This window comes from Micrasema longulum, unplaced genomic scaffold, assembly GCF_059751315.1.
Source record: "Micrasema longulum isolate JH-2025_06_02 unplaced genomic scaffold, ASM5975131v1 h1tg000598l, whole genome shotgun sequence".
Taxonomy (NCBI): Eukaryota; Metazoa; Arthropoda; class Insecta; order Trichoptera; family Brachycentridae; genus Micrasema; species Micrasema longulum.
The window spans coordinates 111,558-132,929 of NW_028277794.1; the positions used below are offsets into that span (position 1 = coordinate 111,558).

The 21,372-nt window shown below is 30.2% G+C and overlaps 2 protein-coding genes across 2 annotated transcripts; one reads left to right on the forward strand and one right to left on the reverse strand.

Moving 5' to 3' along the window:
- Positions 1–453: 453 nt before the first annotated feature.
- On the forward strand, positions 454–4,935 carry LOC148280260 (uncharacterized). The gene is made up of 3 exons (XM_088228660.1): positions 454–870; positions 1,196–1,392; positions 1,653–4,935. Exons 1-3 carry the CDS (start codon positions 740–742, stop codon positions 2,612–2,614), a joined length of 1,290 nt encoding a protein of 429 aa, XP_088084786.1. The 5' UTR covers positions 454–739; the 3' UTR covers positions 2,615–4,935.
- On the reverse strand, positions 3,050–6,040 carry LOC148280261 (uncharacterized). The gene is made up of 2 exons (XM_088228659.1): positions 5,575–6,040; positions 3,050–5,387 (listed from the first exon to the last, which is right to left on the reverse strand). Exons 1-2 carry the CDS (start codon positions 5,758–5,760, stop codon positions 3,975–3,977), a joined length of 1,599 nt encoding a protein of 532 aa, XP_088084785.1. The 5' UTR covers positions 5,761–6,040; the 3' UTR covers positions 3,050–3,974.
- Between the last annotated feature and the right edge of the window lie 15,332 nt (positions 6,041–21,372).

Here is a 21,372-nt window from a genome sequence, read left to right on the forward strand (position 1 = left end):
GAACCGAACTGACTTTGAACCTCAAAATTCTGATATGTCTGTCCGTGATACTACAACGGTATTACCTTTTTTCAAAATTAATTGAATCCTTTAAATTTTGAATTTGAAATCCTAAAATGGTATTGTTCAATAGCGGTACATAATATATTTTTATTTTTTATTAATATTTTTATATTTCTTTATCTTTTTTACAAAAAGTAAAATAAATGAATAAATTATTCTAGAAAGTAATACGAAATGTAAATTTCAAATAAATGCAATAGTAGAAAGAGTCCGAAAACTTATTTACATATTTGGTAGATAAAAAAACATTCTCCTCAAAATATAAAACATATTTACTATGCAATTATACAGTCTATTCTGAAGTATAGAATTATAGGCTGGGGAGGAAATTTTATCAAAAAAGTCTAGAACAATCCCTTCAAATTTAATTGTTAAAGAACTTTATATACCTTCAATGGGCTCCATGCATATGTTAGAAAAGATGAAAGTAATTGATGATCCTGGAAGAAAATTAAAAACTATTTATTTATTTTCAAGTCTAATTTTATTTTTTAGCCGTTTTTAATTAAAATTTTCGTTTTAAATATTGATTTCTGGCGAATGGATTTCGAACGCATCGTGATTGGTTGTCGTGTTTGTGACGTCATTTATCTTGTTCGACAACGCTGTCATTCATTTCCGCTGGTGTTTTTGGTGGCGACGGTTTGTTTAACGCTTTATTCGCAATTTTAACGAAATGACGGAAGATAATTTTATTAAAGGACAATCGGATAACATTCCTCATGTAAATGAATCCATGTTAATGTTGTTTTTTTCCGAAAATACAAACTTTTGCAGCGCCGAAATGAGGGGAGTGAAAGTTGACAGGTGAGTTTCAAAAATGTTTAACTATAATATATTACTTAAAACTGTCACCTTTCTTTGATATTGAGTTTTTAATATGTTAAAGACGTATTTTATATTCAGCAGTGATACAACTTATCGCCAGAAATGGTGTAAATATACTTGGATACTATTTTTTCCATACATAACCTCCTTTGTTCTGTCATGAGTATTTTAATGGACTTAATTAGTTCTTAATAAACACTTTAGAATTAAAATACTGACTGTTTTATGTCTGATTAATTATTGTCTTAAAAACTGTAACCAAGCACAGAAGGGACAAAATTGTAAATACACTATTTATTTGCAGGTCTTCGAGAGCTGAATATGCGGACAACGCTATTGGATATGTCCAGATCAAAAGAAATAAAAATGTGTGCACTGTAAAATGCCGGGTTACACCAGAGCATAAAATTCGGAAGAAGGCATACTCAGTTATCAGCGTCATTGATGAGGCAAATAATAAAATAATATCGTGCCAATGTGAAGACTGTGCGGCTTCTCAAGGTAAGCATGGTAGTAGACGCATTATTGTCGATGAATAGTTGACATCGGAAGCGTCTTATTTATTTTAAAAAAAGAAAAAAACGTACTGCATTGCATGTTCTTTTTGTATAAATTTGCAGAAGGAAGAAAAATTTTATTGTTAAATTAATCGCGTCGCACATATTTTTTTAATCTGTCAAATTATTAGTGTGTATTGAGCAAGTGCTAGATAGGACGATGTCATGTTTATAAATAACTGTAAAATAACATTTATATTACAGGAGGATGCAAACACTCAGTAGCATTTATATATTGGCTATATCGACGCAGCATTGAGCCCAGCCCTACTTCAGTAGCCTGTTATTGGAAGCGTCCGATAATGGCAGGTATCGGCACCACGATTCCTTTCGTTATGGCCAAGGAATTTGGAAACCACGAGGATTTGCCATCAGGAGATGGCTCGTTTTTGGCAGCTGTAGTCGATGCCAGCAACCAGTTGGGTGATGGTACTTCAAGACGAATGCGTCTTTTTACCCAACATACTGATGTAGATAGGTTATCTTTGCATGTTTTAATGTGTCAATTTCAAAAAGAACAAAGTAATTTTCTCCCAAAAGATTTTTTAAAATATTGTCAGGGTCAAATGAAGATGCCTATCTGCAGAGCTGCTGAACGCTTAACTGTTGAGCAAAACGATATACCTTTGTGGCATAGACTGCGTTTTGCTCGAATCACTGCTTCCAACGCTTATGCTGTGTCAAGGTGCCAGACAAGTGATGGTTCTCTCTGTGAGAAATTGTTGGGAGCCAAGTTGAAAGCAACTGCGGCGTTATTACGCGGCAGGTCCTTAGAGTCCTTAGTTTTAAAAGAAATGCAAAGAAAACTAAATGTAAAGTTTAGAAAGTGTGGCATTTTTTTGTCTCCTGAATACCCCATATTTGGAGCATCTCCAGATGCGCTGTACGAAGAGTATATTGTTGAGGTGAAATGCCCTGTATCTGATGCCACTTTTCAAACATATTTTACAGACGGAAATCCCTCTGAAAAGTATATGGCTCAGGTCCAGCTAGAAATGTTTTTTTCTAACAAAATAAAAGCTCTGTACTGTGTAGCACATCCTGATTTCGAGGAATCTAAGAATGTTACACATTTGTTTATAAATATAAATAAGGAGTATTGCTTAGATTTAATTGAAAAGTGTACAGTGTTTTGGAATTTAGCAATTTATAATAAACTCAAATAAATTCATGTTTTTTTATTACTTACTTATTCTGTTTTATACTTTATAAATACATATTGTTGATTTTGATAGTTGCATTACCTTCGTAGCCTTGTTAACGAACCTAATTTACCTCTTTAGTCTTAGATTCACCATTTCCTCTATTCTTGAAAGGGTTTTTTTTATTTATTTGTTTTATTCTGTATAGTACTTTGTTTTTTTTTTCTACTTGGATTTTTAAAAAATATAATTGTTGATATATTTAGTATAATAATTGCACGTTGATATTTTAGTTACAATTATGTGTTGATATGTTTAGTGATAGATTTTGTTTTGATATATTTAGTTATAAGTTTAAACTTGCTTTGTTTCTTGGTTGTAAATATTTTTTATCCAAAAAAATGTTATATATTATTCAAGTCCCAAATTGAGTTGTTTGTAACTCCTGGGAATATAATACATTACTGTATTATAATTATGAATAAATAAAAAATATATATATTGTACACACAAATGGCCATATTGTTTTTATTTACAGCACTTGCACGTTGTAATACGTCAAGTGCACACGAACACACATTTCCTTCTATAAATACTCCATTCCATGCTTCTTTAACTCTGTTGAGATATAAAAAACATTTGTTTGTTTTGTTAAGCATTTATTTACAAGTTGAGGGTAATATTAGGTTAACAAAACTTTTAATGTTCAAATAATCTTTACATTTATATTGTAAAATAGTGATGGCCAAAAAAAATAAAGAAATAGAAACCGGTTTAGCATAGTCATTGATGATTTTTAAAAAGATTACTGAGAATGCAGAAGGAATCAAGTGCTGGAGATACCGTTTTGTAAATCAACACTAGGACAGAGTCGTGCAAATGTCCTTGCCCTTAAACTGTATAAATCATACTTTTTAGACACAAGAGAAAATGGTAATTTAAGCCTCTCTTCTACTAATGATTCCTTTATAAATTAGGTCAAAAATATAAATGTCAATGTTTTCTTTTCCCGATAAACTTTTAATTTTCTCTTGTATTTTTTCCTAATTTAATTATCAACTTTCATTTAATATTTTTTTGTTCTATTTCTTGTTTTCAGATTCTCTACTCTTACTCAAATTAAAAATTAAAAAAAACAACTTGAATGTAACATAAAATTATTACTCATGTTTTATTTTCTTTTAAATATATTTACATATTATGCATCTACACTTATTGTGCCTCTACACTTATTGTGCCTATGTGGGATTTTTTAGTTTTCATGTAAAGCTGTAAAGTTACAAATATATTATGTAATAAAAAATGTACTAAATGTAAACGAAAAAATTGTAAATAAAAAAATGCTTAAGTCAGTATTAAGTAATTATTGTTATTTTCATAGTTATTAAATTTTAACCAGTGGCTCCTGAAGGTTTATTAACCCACAAGCAATATTAATAATATAATCTAAGAGGCCAACATAATTAATATCGATGCATGCGTGCATTGCCAACATTTTAAATTCCCTTATCCGACTGATTGCACGTTCAACGTTGATTCGTAACGCAGCCACCCTTTTAGCCTCCTTGACCTTGTCACAAGATAGAGGAATGTCCGCGCTCACACTTGGTGGACGAATTAACTTGCATTGTTTTAACTCGAGTAAATGAGCAATGTTTTTAAAACCTCGGTCTGCCATCACATCCATACCAGGTTTCAAATTATCTAAAAATCTGCAAACCTCGAAAATCTTTGTGTCACTGGTTCGTCCACCATATCCTTTTGAAATAAAATTGATGTGTCCGCACGGTGTACAAGAGACAAGGTATTTGATGGTATTGCATTTTTTGTAATCTGACCATGTCGTGGCTTGTCTAATGGGGTTTGAAGGCTTATCGATTTGTATTTCCAAACAATCAATGATAGCTTGGACTTTACTGTATCTTGCAATAAAGGGCAAAGGCAAATGAAGCCGAACGGTATATTGGTCTGGCCAAAATATTAGCTCCTGCAGACAGATCGCTACTAGCTTTACCGTCTTCCTGAAGATCCTGCTTACAGTTGGTTCTGACAATCCAAATTGCATTCCAAGAATTGCATTTGATTCATCCAATCTGATTTTTTTAAATGTTATTAAAATATTCAGGCGCGAGTCACATACTTTTTTGCACAGAAGTGTTAAAATATATGCCATATCATCTGGTATGCCAAGACAAAGTCGATAATTTCTTTCAATACCCATTACAGTAGCCTGTCGTAAAATAACATTATATTTTTGAATTTCAAAAGCATCAGCATTATCGTCAGAAGTATCGTCATGAGGTACAAAGTCCTGGTCATCGGAAGTACTTTTCCATTCTAGTATTTCATCATCATTATCTGGCATAACTGAATCATAGCTTATGGTAAGATCTTTAGGTGTAGGAAAAATAATAGGAGATGTAGCTCTTGTCACCGTTAGAAACGTGGCGTCAGTTGATGTTCCCTTGCTGCGAACAATGACTTTATTTGACCTTAAACTTGCTTGAGTCATTTTACTAGCTTTTTCAACTGTGGGGGATGAAGAAGCGAATTCGAGTTCAACTGCCTCCGTTGCAACATTTATAGATGAAGATGTACAGGGTTGTTCTTCCTCCGGAACTTCAGACGTCATTGTTCTTTCAAGAGTTCCTAAATGGCTTCTTCTGTGTCCCGTTTGTCGTAAAAATTTGATGTTTTTCTTTTGACACTCGAAAATGTGTGGAACAACATTTTTTTTTAAGGACACCCTTCCTCCCATAAGCTTGAATCTGGTAAAATTATCAGCATCTTCTTCAAGCTGTGAAAATAACATTTAACATAATTAGAATACTTACATCACGAAATGGCTAACCATCAAAATAAGTTTATGCTTTTATTACAATATATTGTATTTATTTGACAAATAATATTTAATATGTACATATAATGTATTATCAATCAATAAATAGAAGTATAGAATGTGTAAAATATAAATTTGAACTTACGTTGAAATGATCCTCGCAACAGTAAATTCCGGATTTACAGCTGATTTTGTCAAACTGTCTCTTCATCGCCACAAACCATTTTTTTCTCAGTTTAGCATCTCGTGGAATAGTGACAAACTTCTTTCCCGGTGTTGTATGTGTCGTATTAACACATCTAGGAACTGAACAGTATTTGTACCCAGCCATCGTTCGATAATTGCAACACAATAAGCTTTAATGTTAATATCACGGCAATTAAAATAAAAACAACTCGACTAAACTCAACAACTCGCAAGCAATTAGTTCTGTTTTGACAGATACAGATTCGTACACGCGATAAATGACGTCACACAACAAAAATCGGCAAAAGTTGCCGTTTTAGCGCGAAATCAAATTTTTTAAATTTAAAACCGTAGTACTTTGCTTAAAAGTAAAAAAAAAAAAAAAAAAAGCGCACTCGTGTTTCTCTTTTTTTCCCCTCTTTTTTTTGAGATAAAAAAAAAAAATTCTGCATGGAGCCCATTGATGACATCTTTAGAAAATCTCTGATACAAACTTTTAAAGAAAAAACACCCATTATTTTACAAAATTCTCAAAACCCTAGATTTCCAAATGATTTAAATTTACACTGATTCAATACAACTTCAGCTTTAAATCACTATTCATTTGTTAGAACAAAAACTTTAATAATCTTCCAGAAATCCTGAAATCAACAACAATATTAAAACGGACAATAACAATATGTTCGGACCCCATTTTTCCCCAACTTGATTCCCATTTTCAAATAGTGAGTTATTTAAAACTTGTTAAAAATGCCCCCCAAAATCAAATATTTGGGTAAATCATAAGAACGAAAATATTTATTTTAGAAAAAAAAAAAACAATAATTTTGGTTTGGTTTTTAGTTTAACTACAAACGTGAACGGATGGTTTAGATTTGCGCTTGCAATTCTCGACACGAATACCAACGGCCCGTTGTATTGCTGTAATACGTACATACTTCGTAGTTAAGTCGTATATATAATAATCATGGTCGTAATAATCGTAGTTTGAATCGGGTTGTGGTCCCGTGGCTAGTGTTGCGGACTCACGGACCAGAGGTCCGAGGTTCGAATCCCACTCTACCCGAACTTGACTTCCATTTTCTAATAGTGAGTTATTTATAACTCGTTGAAAATGGCCACAAAAATTGAAATATTTGGGTAAATTGTAAGAACGCTAATATTTCTTTCGTTAAAAAAAAATTATCCAACTAGGGAATATGAGTTAAAATGAAATGTATATAAATTATAAAACATATTTGTATTCTATTATTTATAGTATGTACATAAAAATAAAAATAAATTTTAAATGAATTACACGCGTTTTCACTCTATTAGATAGGTAGAAACGTTATTATCGATTATATATGTATCAATCATTTTGTAACTTTGTACTTATTTTGACAAGATTTCTGAATAGAATACAAAAAAAAAAGTTGGGACATGAAAATTAATAAAGGTGAATATATATCTATAAAAATTTATTTTAATTTCAATTCTAGATAGCATCGATCTTTATTATTTCTAAAAACACTTAAAACACCGACCCACTTTGAATATTTCTAATTTAATTTTAAACAACTTCGTCACACCCTTAAATTAATACTATTACATGTAATCAGTAATCCTTTATCAGGCAATAATGTTGAACAACCTTATGATAATATATTTCAAATAACCCCGAATAATTTTAGGGGAGTAATTACAAGGCAATCATGACTAGACTAGACTTCTATTCGCCGACCGACCGGTGTTAGCTAAGTAAAATAATAAGGCTTGTACAATTATCCCCTTTCAGAGCTAAACCCAATACCCTCTTAGTAAAGTAAAACGTAATTTAATCCAGCACTCGATAAAAAAGTATTGACAGTCTCAATCGTTCATAATACTTAATTATTTTATAAGATCAACATCATCCAGACTTATACATCTAGTAAATGTTATCACTGTAACACTCCAAAAAAAGAGACTAACCCTTATGCTTGGAGAGTGACATACACTGTTGTAGTTTTTTATTTAAAATATAATTTTAAATATGTATGTTTATGAGAGAAATAAAAACAAAGATTATATAAAGAAAAAAACATAAAATAATAATTCATTCATACTAATTAACATTTCCTTTAGTTTTTACACGTGTTCAAAACATTTCGTTAGATTTACTTAAAATTTATTTATTGGTATATTTTTTTTAATTGTTTTTAGTTCATTGGGGCGATTATTGTAATATTTTACACCTTTTAAGACAAAGCTTTTTTGATCATAAATTGTGTGGAATTTAGGAATTTTAATATCATTTTGTTATCTGAGTGACTTATTCATCTCAAATTCTTTTATTTTTTCTTCTTTATAAATTTGTATGATGGAATTTATTTTATAAAGAGTGTTCTACTGTATAAATCTTGAATATTTTATACAGACTTTCCGTATTGAATGTTGAGGGTTTCTTTAAAATTACTTAAATAATTAATATTTTAACTATTTTAAGTGGGTTTAATATATTGGCATATGCACCACCCCATTCCACAATACCATATTGTAACAAAGATTGTACAATTGAGTAATAAATGATTGATTTTTTAAATATTATTTAATCTAATAAATATGGTTATACATTTTTTAATACGTTTAACTAGTTCACTAATATGGTCTTTCCATTTTAAGTTTTGGTCTATGTATGCACCAAGATATTCAATTGTATCTGTTGTATCAAGTACTGAACATGTTAGATCGCAGTTAGTTTTGTTGCAATTGCTTTAGTGAAAAATTATTTTTACTACTGAATCTAAATTTGTTTTATTGATAAAAAATTAGATGATTTTTGTCTTTTCCGTATTTAAAGATAATATTTTTTTGTCAAACCATAATTTAAATTTATTTATAACGTCATTAGATACTAAATTTAATGTGTTCCAGTTTACTCCCTCAACCAAAACAACCGTATCATTGGCATATGATATTATTTTTTAATTTAAATTTTGACAAAATATGTCATTGACATAGTCGTAAGTAGAAGCGGACCTATCACTATTATTTATTTATATTTAAATTAGTATTTTTATTAAACTTCTTAATTTTAAAATGATTTAATTTTATTATTAACCAACTAGTTTAGGTAACAAATTGTTTGAATTTTTCTCAAATTCACATTTTTTTATTTTACCAAAATAACATTGCAAATAACAGAATATTTAAGGAACAAAATATCAAACCAGGAACCCTTGAGCGATAGTTCGACATCATGGAATAATACTTTCCAATAGCAAGAGTATTTGCCTCTGCCTCTAAAACATAGTTTCTCTGAGGTGATAGATGTTGATCTCCAAAGTGATAATGTTCAGCATCTTGACTGTTCTTCCAACCGGCATAACCAGAGGCGGGTTGGTTCTGGAAACCGGGAGATATAATAGTCTGCACTGACGCTGGTTGTCTCCTTAAGGGTTAGTTACAAACTAACATAATAATGAATAATATAAATTTTCATTGGTAAGGGGTGATTGGGAGTAGCTAACAATGTTTTTTATTTACTTTGGAAATAACAGTTTTTTTTAGTAAACACAAGGTAAAATAAAACAATTTAAAGAAGCGGGATCAATTACATATTTCACATTTATATTTATTATGTGGTGGGAAAACGAATTCCCTCGTAGATGCGGGGCGTGAAATAGCGGGAAGCGAAGCCCTAGGGCTTCTACGATATAGTGGACTGTATTTTAAATTTAACACTTTGAGTATCGGCTGAATACACATACACATACCCTGTGCCTGGCCCATTTTCGTAAAATTTCCTGCTTTGTCAAGGGTTTCTTAAAAGTTTCATAATTATAAAAATACTTGATTAAATCAATTCAAACTTCTCAAATTTACTTGACTTAATTAAATTAGTAACTTTTGTATGATGGTTTTGCCAACATTGGCCTTTATGGAGAGCGACATTGCAATGTTTGCAAATATACAGGTTTCACTCCTTTTTTTGTGCTTTGTATCCTGGAGCTGTGTAAACACATGATTATAATAACCACGAATTGTATCGTGTTTTTACGTAGTTTACCAGCAGCAAAAAAGTATTAATAAAAGTCACCAGATGTTAATAAAATGCACTTTTTTAGACAGTTGGTAAACCACGTAAAAACACGAGACCGGGACACAACGCGTGGTTACATAATCACGTGTTTACACGGCTCCAGGATACAACGTGTTAATATAATAAGTAAATATCCTCGATATGCGGTATGCAATGTCAATCAGTCACAACCCAAACAAATAAAATGGATCAGGAATGGAAGCCACAAATCTGGTTCGTTCTTGGTGGAATTGTGGTAGTCCGAATTGTCAATTTCGAGCGGCTCCAACACTAAGACAGGCCCCTGATCTGGAGCTGAACACGGGTGGTTGGTGGAAACAAACGGTGATGCGGCACACGTTCAACGAAATAATATATGCGACACGAGGTCTTGCTGTGGCAGGTTATCAAAGGATACTGGAGGTGGGAAGCGAACAGTTGTTGTGGGTCAAAAGGATGTTGAAGGGTGACAATAATCGACAAATGAACACACACATAATTCGCCACCATTATGAATACAGAGGAGAGGGGAAAAATTAAATAATAAAAAAGTCAAATAAAATGTCAATAAATAGAAGAAGACATGAGACAATTTCGTCTCTACTTTTTTATTATTTCTCTCTGTTTCTATGAACATTGATTTTTTTAATTAAAATTTTACAAATTTCATTTTGAACCAAAGATGTTGGTTTATGAGAAGAGATATATAAGAAAAAATATTGCTTCGATTAAATTGATTATTAATAAAACATCAGTTCTTATTTCCGGCTTTTCTAATTTCCAATATTAACCTTCAATATAATGTGTAGAAAAAAAACTCCCTCGAGTCAATATGTTGTAACTTGAGGTTAAGAAATGATCACCTGGTATTCACTGTCTCTTTTCACTTTATTAAAATTATATTTGTGTCCTTGCTTAGTGATCTAATTAGACTACATCTCTGTAATTTTCTTTAGGGTCACCATTGTGCGACGTGGACGCTAACGAGTTGGACTAGTCAGTAGTGTTACCAGTGGAATGCAACTGGGCATTCGTAGCATTAAATAGAATCACACTCTCCAGCAAGATATGACTCTGTGAATCTACCGACGGCTCGAACCGTATGGAGAAGTATATTTGTATATAAGTTCCTAGATGCTAGCTGATTGACGGCAGAAGTAAGAGAAAACGAGCCCGTCGCTTAGCACTGGCTGTCTGGCTGATACCTTAAAGTTTTCCCTCTACAACTCTACATGCGTCATCTCTGGAATTTACTTAATAATAACTTCTATAACAAAAACTTTAAATTAATTTGCCTATTCGATTTTGTATAGATCTTTTAATCTCAGTTTATTTGTGAAAAAAAAACTAGCCTCAGCGTCGTAGCTAGGAACTGGCCAGGCGAGTGGCTGCAAGAGGCGGATCCTTAAGGAGGGCGCACTTTCCAGACCCACAGCCTTCTAGAAAATAAATATCGGGGCAAAATATTCTAATATTGGCAGAGGGGGTTAAGACCACTACAACGCTGACTAGCCAAACAAATTGTAATCAATGTAAATGTTTTTAGATCAGTATTCTCAGTATTCATTTTAAACAAGCTTCTTCTCTCGTTTGAAAATACGTCATTCTAATTTAACTTAAATTCAGTTTTCTTCTTCTCCGAGCCGGGCTTTGTTTTCTGTGGGAGCATTTTGCAACAAAAATACCTACATATTATAACGAGGGAACGTAAAATAACAAAAACAATATACAATCTTTCGCAAATCCGCTTATCACGAGGCAGCAACGGGCAAGCTTATTTTCCCCGTATTTTCTATTATAACCAGCCACGATAGAAAACGGTGGATTTTTTTTCAACCTAACATCATCGGGATGAAGAAATTCAACGTTTCTTTAATATTTTTTTTGTTAATAGACTATTAACTCTTGTGTAGCTGTGATGTCACACTAGTCTACATACGATGCAAGACATGATATTAATTTAAGATAATGTTAATTTTAAACTTGGACGTTGTCCTGCCCGAACGTTGGCTTGCCTTGGAAAAATACTTTTTATTGATAAGTAGGTACCTAAGTACTTGTTTGTGATTAAATTCCAAAGCTAAAAATCGTTAATATTCAAATATTGAATTTCAGTAGGTACCGAGGTACTTGTTTATGGTTAAATTCAAAAACATAAAATATATATTTTTTCAAATATGGCTTTCTTTTTGCAAACGTCAAACTCCGGTCTTCTTTCTAACAGAGAGGTGTTCTTATGTAGGAATATGATTTTTTTAAATTTGAAAAATTTAATATGATTTAAGTATTACCAAAAATCAAGTAAAAATAAATAAATAGGTAGAAATTATAAAGAATTTAAGGAAAGAATCTGATTGAGATCCACAAAAAACAAATGCTGTTTGTAAACATTCAAAAACTAACTTTTTTTTATACACAAAAAAACAACCTATTTCAGTGTAAAAAGTACGGAAAAGGTTTTTTTAAGTTATTTTTAAATTATATGAACAGGTAGGTATATCTTTAATCATAATTATTTCAAAAATCCAAAAAATATTTTTCCTTGCTCCGCGAAGAATAAATATGACGTGTATACATTAATAAATCTATATAAGAGAGAAGACGAAGATAGAACTAATAACAAGAAAGACAGAGACGCTGTTTTGTGGCCGATGTTTGTGTGAAATAGATTCAGTCGGTTATTGACAGTGATGGGGCATGCACGCATGTTAGATTACTTTTTTGCTGTAACAGGGCCAAATTATATCTTTACTTTTATAAATTATGAAAAAGGGGTTATTTAAAATTATGTCTTTTTGTTTTTCTTTTCAAATGTATGAATTTTAGAATAATTCCTTTTTTTGTTTGTGCAAACACGATGCTACATTACCGCGCGTAAAGGAATTATTTACCAGAGCCTTTTTAGAGTTAAACAAAGCAAAAAAGCGTTAATTTTAATTTTAATATGTTGTTATACACTTTCCACTTAAGTGTAAACATAATTCGATTTACAAAATATAAGATTATTAAAACCTTTCTTCAACTTTTTCATTTGTTAACTTTTACGAAGTAAAGCGCTGAACTGTTTTTTGATGTATGTAAAATTCATCTGGCTGAAATATTTCAACTACTAGGCACCGCCTGAAAGTTATCCGAAAAAAAAATCTGATAGTCAGATAAAAGAAAAATGATAATAATCAAATAATGTACGTCTGCGTCTGGGCGGATGAAGAACACAGTTGTTTGTATAGCACCAGAACGAGTGTTTTCGACTAGTTACTTAATTCAATAATTTTGGTCGTTTCATGATTCAGCCATTGCGTTCATTAAATTTGATGGGTTTTGAGGGTTTATTGTAATTTGACCTCTTTGTGGATTTAGGACAAGGTACTCGGATGCTTAAACATATCTTCCCAAGGGATGATGATTAATCATAAAATTTTCATGCACAGCCTTCGCAATTCATCGTTATTTTAAACTTGTACTAGAACGAATATTGATTATGGAAATTTGTATGAATTTTCACTTTTGAAGGCGTGAATTTATATTTATTTATTTATTTAATAGCATAATTATACATTTTTACAATTCTAAAAAAATTTCACTTGTTATATTTTTACTAAAACTAAAATTCCACCAAGCCACTTTTTGTAGCTTGTTGGTGAAGATTATATTTATACTGACTTAATATTTTTTTTTATATTTATAAAAACAATGAACAACAGATAAAAATTAACAACCGGAAAGATCAGAATAAACATTTTTATACAAATAATAATTTTTAAATTTATTTTTTAAATACAAGAAAATATATGAAAAATTCAAATATTTACACCTAAGCTACTATTCATATATAAACTCTTGATCGAGTAGCCACTTTCTTATTTTGCTCTTGTTACAATGTTAGTTAAATTTAATATAATATTCTATTCTTATCCTTTGAAATAGGGGTCAGTTTAATTTGATTTTATTTTTTTAAATTGTCAATTTTATTGAAATATGTATTTTATTTATTTATTTGACGGACTTATGCAGTCCATTCTAACGATGGTAAATACAATTTCTCATAATAGATACAGGCACTTATAAAATAAAATGCAACTAAATAAAATTAAAATTAGGACAAAAAAAAAAAAAATTACTACCTCAAGACAAGATCTGTTCTATCTTAAAGAATTTATTATTTTATTGGTGTTAACCTGTAATTAATGTAAAATAAGTAGTCTTTTTTTTATTTGAGTATTTCTGTTTAGTATATCAATTATTATTTTGCTTTGTATCCAAATAAATAAATATATTCATTTTATAAAGTAAGTTCAAGGATATTTTCCTCAAATACCAACTTATGCCAAAAAATTAAGGCTTGGTTAGGGATACAATTTTTTTTTAATATATGCTTTTCAATTGAAGTTTAATTTTAAGTAAAAATACCTCAAAATTCATTAATATTTTAACGAACACCAGGTGGAAAGAGTGTAACTGTACGAATGTTATTAAGTAATTAAAAAGCTAATTTTAGTAATGAGCCTATCTATCATTGTCCTTTACGACAGGTTATATTGAACAGTTTTTTTTCTAATTATGCATAATACGAAATTTCAAATATTTTCTAGTTTAAAAATAATTTGCTTCTTGGCATTTAAATAAGTACATTATAATTTTAAAATGGATTAAATTCCGTGGTTAGGCTGCGTATTCATAAATACTCATTATCTGTTTGGGATGTTTCGGAATTCACCCGAATTGGGTTTGTAAATTGCAGACGTTTCGTATAAAAATACCTGAGGCGTTATCCACCCCGGTAACAACTAAAACATACCCCATTATTTTCAAATCCATTTATAGCGTAGCCGGGATACTCCATTGAAAATGATAGTGTTTATGTAGAGCGACGTTAGTAAGCGCCACTCAGAGCCGATTTTGTGGCATCACAATTTTTTACAGTGCTAATTAATAGCAAGCGCCCGAGTGATACCGTACAATCCAAATGGGAGACGTATTTCCGAGTGATACAGCTTCCCAAATGGATAACACTTCAATTTTTTTTAAATCAAATTTATGAAAATCAAAATTTCGTAACCCTGGGTTTAATTTAAGTTTTCCAATTTTTTTACTTCGAGTTCCTACTTAAGTTTGATGGTTTAGAAAAATGAACTCATAAAAAGTCCTGAAAAGTAAATTTGGTGGTAGACTTGACACTTAATTTATCGGAGCAATAAATTGACAAATCTAAAGTTTTTTATTGTTACTGAAATAAAATATAAAAAGAAAACCATCTGAAGCCTGAAACAGCCTAATTGTACGAGTAGAATTAAATTTTTTTTTTTTCATTTTAAAAGGCAGTGTATCAATTGACTATCTTCGAATGAAAATACCTAAAAAATGCCATGTTGATTTCAATTGTGTGCCGTTTAATGACTTATATCTGTATTTTACATTGTTATTTTTCTAACTTCTTCTAAATTCAAGATTTTTTTTATAAAACTCATATGAAAAAATGCACTTCTGTTCTCTTTATTGCAATATATGTATGTATTAAAATCATTACCCATGTCTTATTTTACTAATAAATACAGATATTATTTTTTTTTTACTCTTCTTAATTCATTTTTAATTTTTGCTACCTTTGTGTCAAACATGTGCCTGTCCAAATATTTAAAAATGCACTTTTGTTTTTTCTACTAAAATATGTGTAGGTACTATCTATATGTAAAGTTTACCCATATATTTTATATAAATATGTAAAGATGATTTATTTCTTTTTTTTTTTTATTTATCTTCTTGAAATCATTATTTTATATAAATATGTAAAGATGATTTATTTCATATTTTTATTTTTATTTATCTTCTTAAAATCATTTTTATTTTTTGCTACTTCTAGGTAAAATACATGTTTGTCTTTATATGTATGTAAAACATGTAAAAGCCTCCCTGGCTACCGCACCCGTCACACGTCGAGCTCTCTATTTCATGTGCCAGCAGTTCGTACGAACTATGTCCAGAACTCTCCACTTATAGGTTTTGATCGTGAATATAATTTGAACTTTCCCCATATTGATCTGTTTGATTGTAAAAAAAATAACATTTAAAATGCTCGTCTTAAAACATACTTTTTTGTCTTATACGGTTTCAATCTTTCAAGTCTTATTTTATCTTATTTTATTTTATCTCTAATTCTGATTTTTTTATAATTTTATATTTTCGACACTTGTGCAATAATATTTACACACATGTCCACCCTTGTTCCAATATAACACCCACTCACCCACCCTCTCACACACTTACACTCACACAAACACACTAGTATGTATTTTACGCGTATTTAATGTATTTCTGTACATATCTGTCATTGGTTTTATTCCCTGTATATTTTTGTTACATGTATTACTGTTGATATCCTCAATAAATAAAATAAATAATAATAAAAAAATAAAAATTAAATAAAAGTAATATTCTCGTTCTTCTCTGCGTGATTTGGGAATTTCATGCACCCGGAATATTTTCTTGCCTTTTTTTTCATCACTATGATAATATCTACATCAGAGTCATCCATATCGTTTGACACTCAAAATGCAAATGGTTAATATAATACCGCGTCCTGCAGCGCTACTGCAGTTGTAGTGCGATTAGTTAGTAAAGTGCAGCGCCGCTGAAGTGCCACGTCGAAATTAGCTTATATTTATCGTTACCGTCGACGTTTGAATGCCCAGGTACTGTAATTAATTAATTCTTAAGTGCAGGTACTGTATGTCAATTAGCCCTTTTATCTGTAGCCTCGCACACTTTCAAAGTTTCCGGACCTGCTTGTTCCGAGGCTAAACAGCGTACCGTGCCAATTTTCTTCTTCTCGAAAAAATTCTTTGGGAACGGAGGTAAAAAAATAATTCGACTTGTGATCCAGAAAATATTTGACAAGGTGGCTTTATGCGTAGGTTTTTAAAATATTTTTTTGCACAAAACGTTGTTTGTTCCATGAGTAGAATCTTCTAACGTGAAAAAAAGTATTTTCAGCGCCTAGTCCGTAGTCTTAAGGTTATACCTTCAATAACCTTTTAGTATCATTTTACCATGTTATTTTACATGTTATTTACGGAAAGCTGACAGCATACGAGTAATGTATGTATATATAAAAATACGATTTTTTTTTTTATTGTTTATTTAAACGCCTTGTAGGCTATAACATGTTTTACATATATTTATATGTAAAGAACAGACATATAGTTTACACAAAAGTACCAAAAAATGAATGAAGTACTAAGAAAAAGAAAATAAAAATATATAAAAACTAATCTTACATATAGTACATACATACATATATTCCAGTAGAGCGAACAGAAGTTCATTTTTTCCAATCGGTTATTAAAAGAATCTTTAAATTAGAAGAATGTAGAAAAATAATAATTAAGAATACAGAAATAAGTTATTAAAAGATATAAAATATGTAACAACATAGTATCATTTAAGTATTTAAATTTGGAGATAATAAATGTTTTTTCTTTATATATTCTATTTTTTTTTTTTCATGTACTCGTATTTAAAATTATATAAAATCTTATAATAAACAATAAACAACTACAACAGTGCAAGTCACTCTCCAAGCACAAGAGTAAGTCTCTTTTTTGGAGAGTTATAGTGATAACATACATTAGATGTGTAAAAGTAGATTTGTATGGAATTTAAAAAAAACATGTACCTTTTATGAAATTTATTAATAAAAAAAAATAATTAAAAATATTTGATACACTGTCTTTTAAAATTGAAAAGTGTTGTATTTAATATATCTATATCATTTGCGTATTCATTTGCAAACCCATGAATTCTCCTTATAGGCGAGCGTGCACTGTAGCTTGTTGTAGATACATTTACATGGAAGAGTTTCGGAAATTGTCATGGATGACTAAATTTGTCAGATTGAAATGCCGATGAATGGAGATTATAAATCTTGGCTTATGTCTGCGTGGAGACGCTCGCCAGAAAAACGATGACGATTCTGACAATGATTATCAGCTATAAATCCGCTAAGGAAGATATAAAGTGTAAAATAGTGATAAAAAACAAAGTTGATTCTGCTGAACTATTACCACGAATAAAATTTAGAATACACCGGTTCAAAAGTAGACTAAATCATATTTTTTAACAACCGAATCTGGGTAAAAACGAATACTTTATCAATTAACAAATTACAACAGGGATGGAGAATACCTTAAATAAGGGAATATGGAAGTCGAGGCATTTACAGGGCTTATGACCTGTCATTGGCTGGTTTAAGTGGCCACTTTACACACTTTGTAACATTCATCATTTTTCCTATGTTTGAACATCCATATTTCTTCAATTCATTCGACATTTGGACAAACACAAATATTGTAATGAAACCCACTGGTCCAAAAAGAAGTTTAAAAATTGAAAAATTGTTTTCAGGCGTTGCCTAGTATGGAAAATAATTCAGTCAAATAAATCTCTTCACAACAATAAAGGTTTCAGCTCTTTGACTTCACTAAAATCAACAGATGGAAGAATTGAAGAAATATGGATGTTCAAACATAGGCAAAATGGTAAATGTTACACAGTGTGTAAAGTGGCCACTTAAACCAGCCAATGACAGGTCATAAGCCCTGTAAATGCCTTGACTTCCATATTCCCTTTTTTAAGGTATTCTCCATCCCTGTTGTAATTTGTTAATCTTAATAACCCCCGAGGGGGTGAAATTCAGTCTTTTATTTATTTAAATTTTTATTCCAGTAAAATGGCTATAAAGTGCAGAGCCAATCCTACCATATGAACATATAAACATGAACATAAATATAAATATAAACAAAAATATAACAATAAACATAAATATAACAATAAACATAAATATAACAATAAATATAAATATAAACATAAAATAAAATTTTGTCTATGAACATTTGGACAAACTCGAATACTTTATCGATTATGCTTGTCTTAGGATAAAAATTTTAGCACGATAGATCTTTTCAACGAAAGAAAATACTGTTATTATTTATTTTTATTATTTTTATTAAAAGAAAACAACAGCCATTACAATAGAAAAATAAATATTGACCAATAAACCAAAATTATAGGCCAATTATAGTTTTCTATGGGTAACTAAATGCTATGACAAAAAAAAAGCGTACATTGAAATAGCCACTCCGCATCATTCCACACGTAAAAAATAAATAAAATATTACGATAGTAATGAAATAATAAAAATAATAAAAGAAAAAGTTTTTTGTTTACTCGGACATAAAAATCGTTTCGCCGGCAGATCCATACATAGTAATACGGAGCTATCAGTCCTCCCTTCATTTTTCTTTCAAACAAGAGAAAATAATAACAATATTAAAGTGTAAATAAAATAAAATATTAAGTAGGTACTGTTAGATTAAATTATAATTATTGTTTTTAATTAGGGTTCTGGCATTTTCATTAAATTTGTTTAAAGTGAGGATATATATATCTATTTAAGCAAAAAACGTGTTATAATTATTTAGAATTCTGGGCAAAGATGCATTCTTATTATTATTCGTGCTTGAAATACCAAAATGAAATAATTGTTAAGGCCGAGTTGTACGTTGAGGGATACGAATTATAATTTTCCCAAGCAGTTGAGGGCAATCTAAGTTGGTATTGCATATTTTGTAAAGGAAAACGGTATCATTGATGATTCTTTTAGATTGTAAGGTATCGATTGTGTGATGTACTGCAGCTTTTTCATAGACATTGAAATGTATTGAAATATTGACGAGAGTTTAGGTAATTCAATTAATTTTTTTTAATTCTTAAAATATATTTGGAATATTGAGGAGACCAGATATTTACAAATAAACCAAAATTATAGGCCAATTAAAGTTTTCTATACATTACTAAATACAATGTCAAAAAAAGAAGAAAAAAAGTGTACATAAAAATAAATTAATAAATTATTTTTTACAAAACAAATCAAAATTACGATAGAGACGCTACAAGAGTAAAATTTTTAGTTACCATTTTTTTATCGTTTTCCTTATTAGTTTTCATTTTTTTACTATTCATTATAATATATATGTCCGCGTATGTATGTGCATTTGTGTATGCGTATATGTATATATGTACGTGTATGTAATTTATTTATTTTATTTTATTTTATTTGGGAAATCAACAGTTCTACATACATATTTTTAGTAAACAAACAGATGTAGTGTATAAACTCAGAACTAATAACAGATTTCCACATAGTATACAAAGTTAGTAAAGAAAATATATTACATATCAAATAAATACATACAATTTATACATATACAAAATGTTATTTTCATGTACTCAATAATCAAAGATTTTTTAAATATTTATTTTAAGAACATTAAGTTACTGTAAATTGGGCGGGATAAGCACAAGAATGCTTGAAATGAGGATAAGGAGGGGAGGGGAGATGTACATATTTATTATTATAATGTCTACTAGGTAACATAATGCATTTTTAGTGTAAATTCAAATCTGACAGAATGATGTTTGTGTAATCTATATTTTTAAATTTTGTATTGTACATTGAAAAAGTCCTACGAAAAAAAGCATTTTTAACATACGTTTTACTTATTGGTACATGAAACAGGTAGTACCGTCTACAAATCCTGGCTGGCACATGTATTGTTATTAAACCAAGTATGTATGCATATATTGTATATATATACAAAAATATGTGTGTGTGTATGTATGTTGTATGTGTACATTTATGTTGATTTTCATTTCTTTTTTTATTGTTTTATATTTACTTACTATTTTTTTCTTCTCTTCTTCCTTCCCTGTTTTCCCATCCCACTTTCTTTCACCCCTAGCGAACTGTACGTTTTGTTTTTTATATGTTGGTTCCTACATAAAACTCGTTATTGGTCTTGTTGTGTGTTGTTATTATTATGTATGTATTGTTAATAACTATGACTGTGTTGGTTTCAAAACGAATGTTCAAATGTGATATATGGTCTGTCTTACTGTACGGTGAGAGGCATGGACTCTAAAAGTTTATATTAATAACAACCTTGAAGCATTTGAAATGTGGATCCACCGTAGATGTTAAGAATATCTTCCACTGATATGATAACCAGCAATGAAGTATTACGTAGAGCCAATACTAATAGAGAACTATTCACCACTGTTAAGCTCCGTAAGATTTCATATTTTGGACATGTGATGAGAGGTGATAAATATGCCATACTTCAGCTCGTCATGAAGGGGAAGATCGAGGGACGTAGAGGGGTCGGAAGAAAACAGCTTTCCTGGCTTCGAAGCATGCGAGCATGGACCAGGATTAAAGCTGTGGAAGAGTTGTTTCGCCTGCTCAGGATAGGGAAGCTTTCTCCCAAGTGATTGTCAACGTCGGGGGGATCCAACATGACACGTGAAAAAGAAGAAGTGTTAGTTTCAAAAAATAAATAACAATAAAATAATGTTACAATAAGTATACCTATATTGTATTAGACCATGTTTATCAAATAGATTAATAAAAACATAATATATTTTTTACAAACAATATGGCACATTTTAACCCTCTTGCAAGTATGTTAAGACTCTAGAACAAAAGAAAAAAGTTATGATTGACATTTATCATGATAGAGCAAATGATTTAAAAAAAATATTACTATGTGTCTTAAATCAAATGCCTTATTTTTGTGTATGTAAATTTACTTTAGTCTATTTTATTACATTTTATATGTTTTATTTTCTCTTTTCTTTTCTTAAAAAAAAAAGTAGTTTCTT

Coding starts and splice junctions, on each gene's coding strand:
- LOC148280261 (XM_088228659.1), bottom strand. CDS start 5,760: ATGGCTGGGTACAAATACTGTTCAGTTCCTAGATGTGTTAATACGACA. Junction 5,388..5,574: donor GTTGCGAGGATCATTTCAAC/GTAAGTTCAAAT, acceptor TTATTTTCACAG/CTTGAAGAAGATGCTGATAA.
- LOC148280260 (XM_088228660.1), top strand. CDS start 740: ATGACGGAAGATAATTTTATTAAAGGACAATCGGATAACATTCCTCAT. Junction 871..1,195: donor AGGGGAGTGAAAGTTGACAG/GTGAGTTTCAAA, acceptor ATTTATTTGCAG/GTCTTCGAGAGCTGAATATG. Junction 1,393..1,652: donor AGACTGTGCGGCTTCTCAAG/GTAAGCATGGTA, acceptor TTTATATTACAG/GAGGATGCAAACACTCAGTA.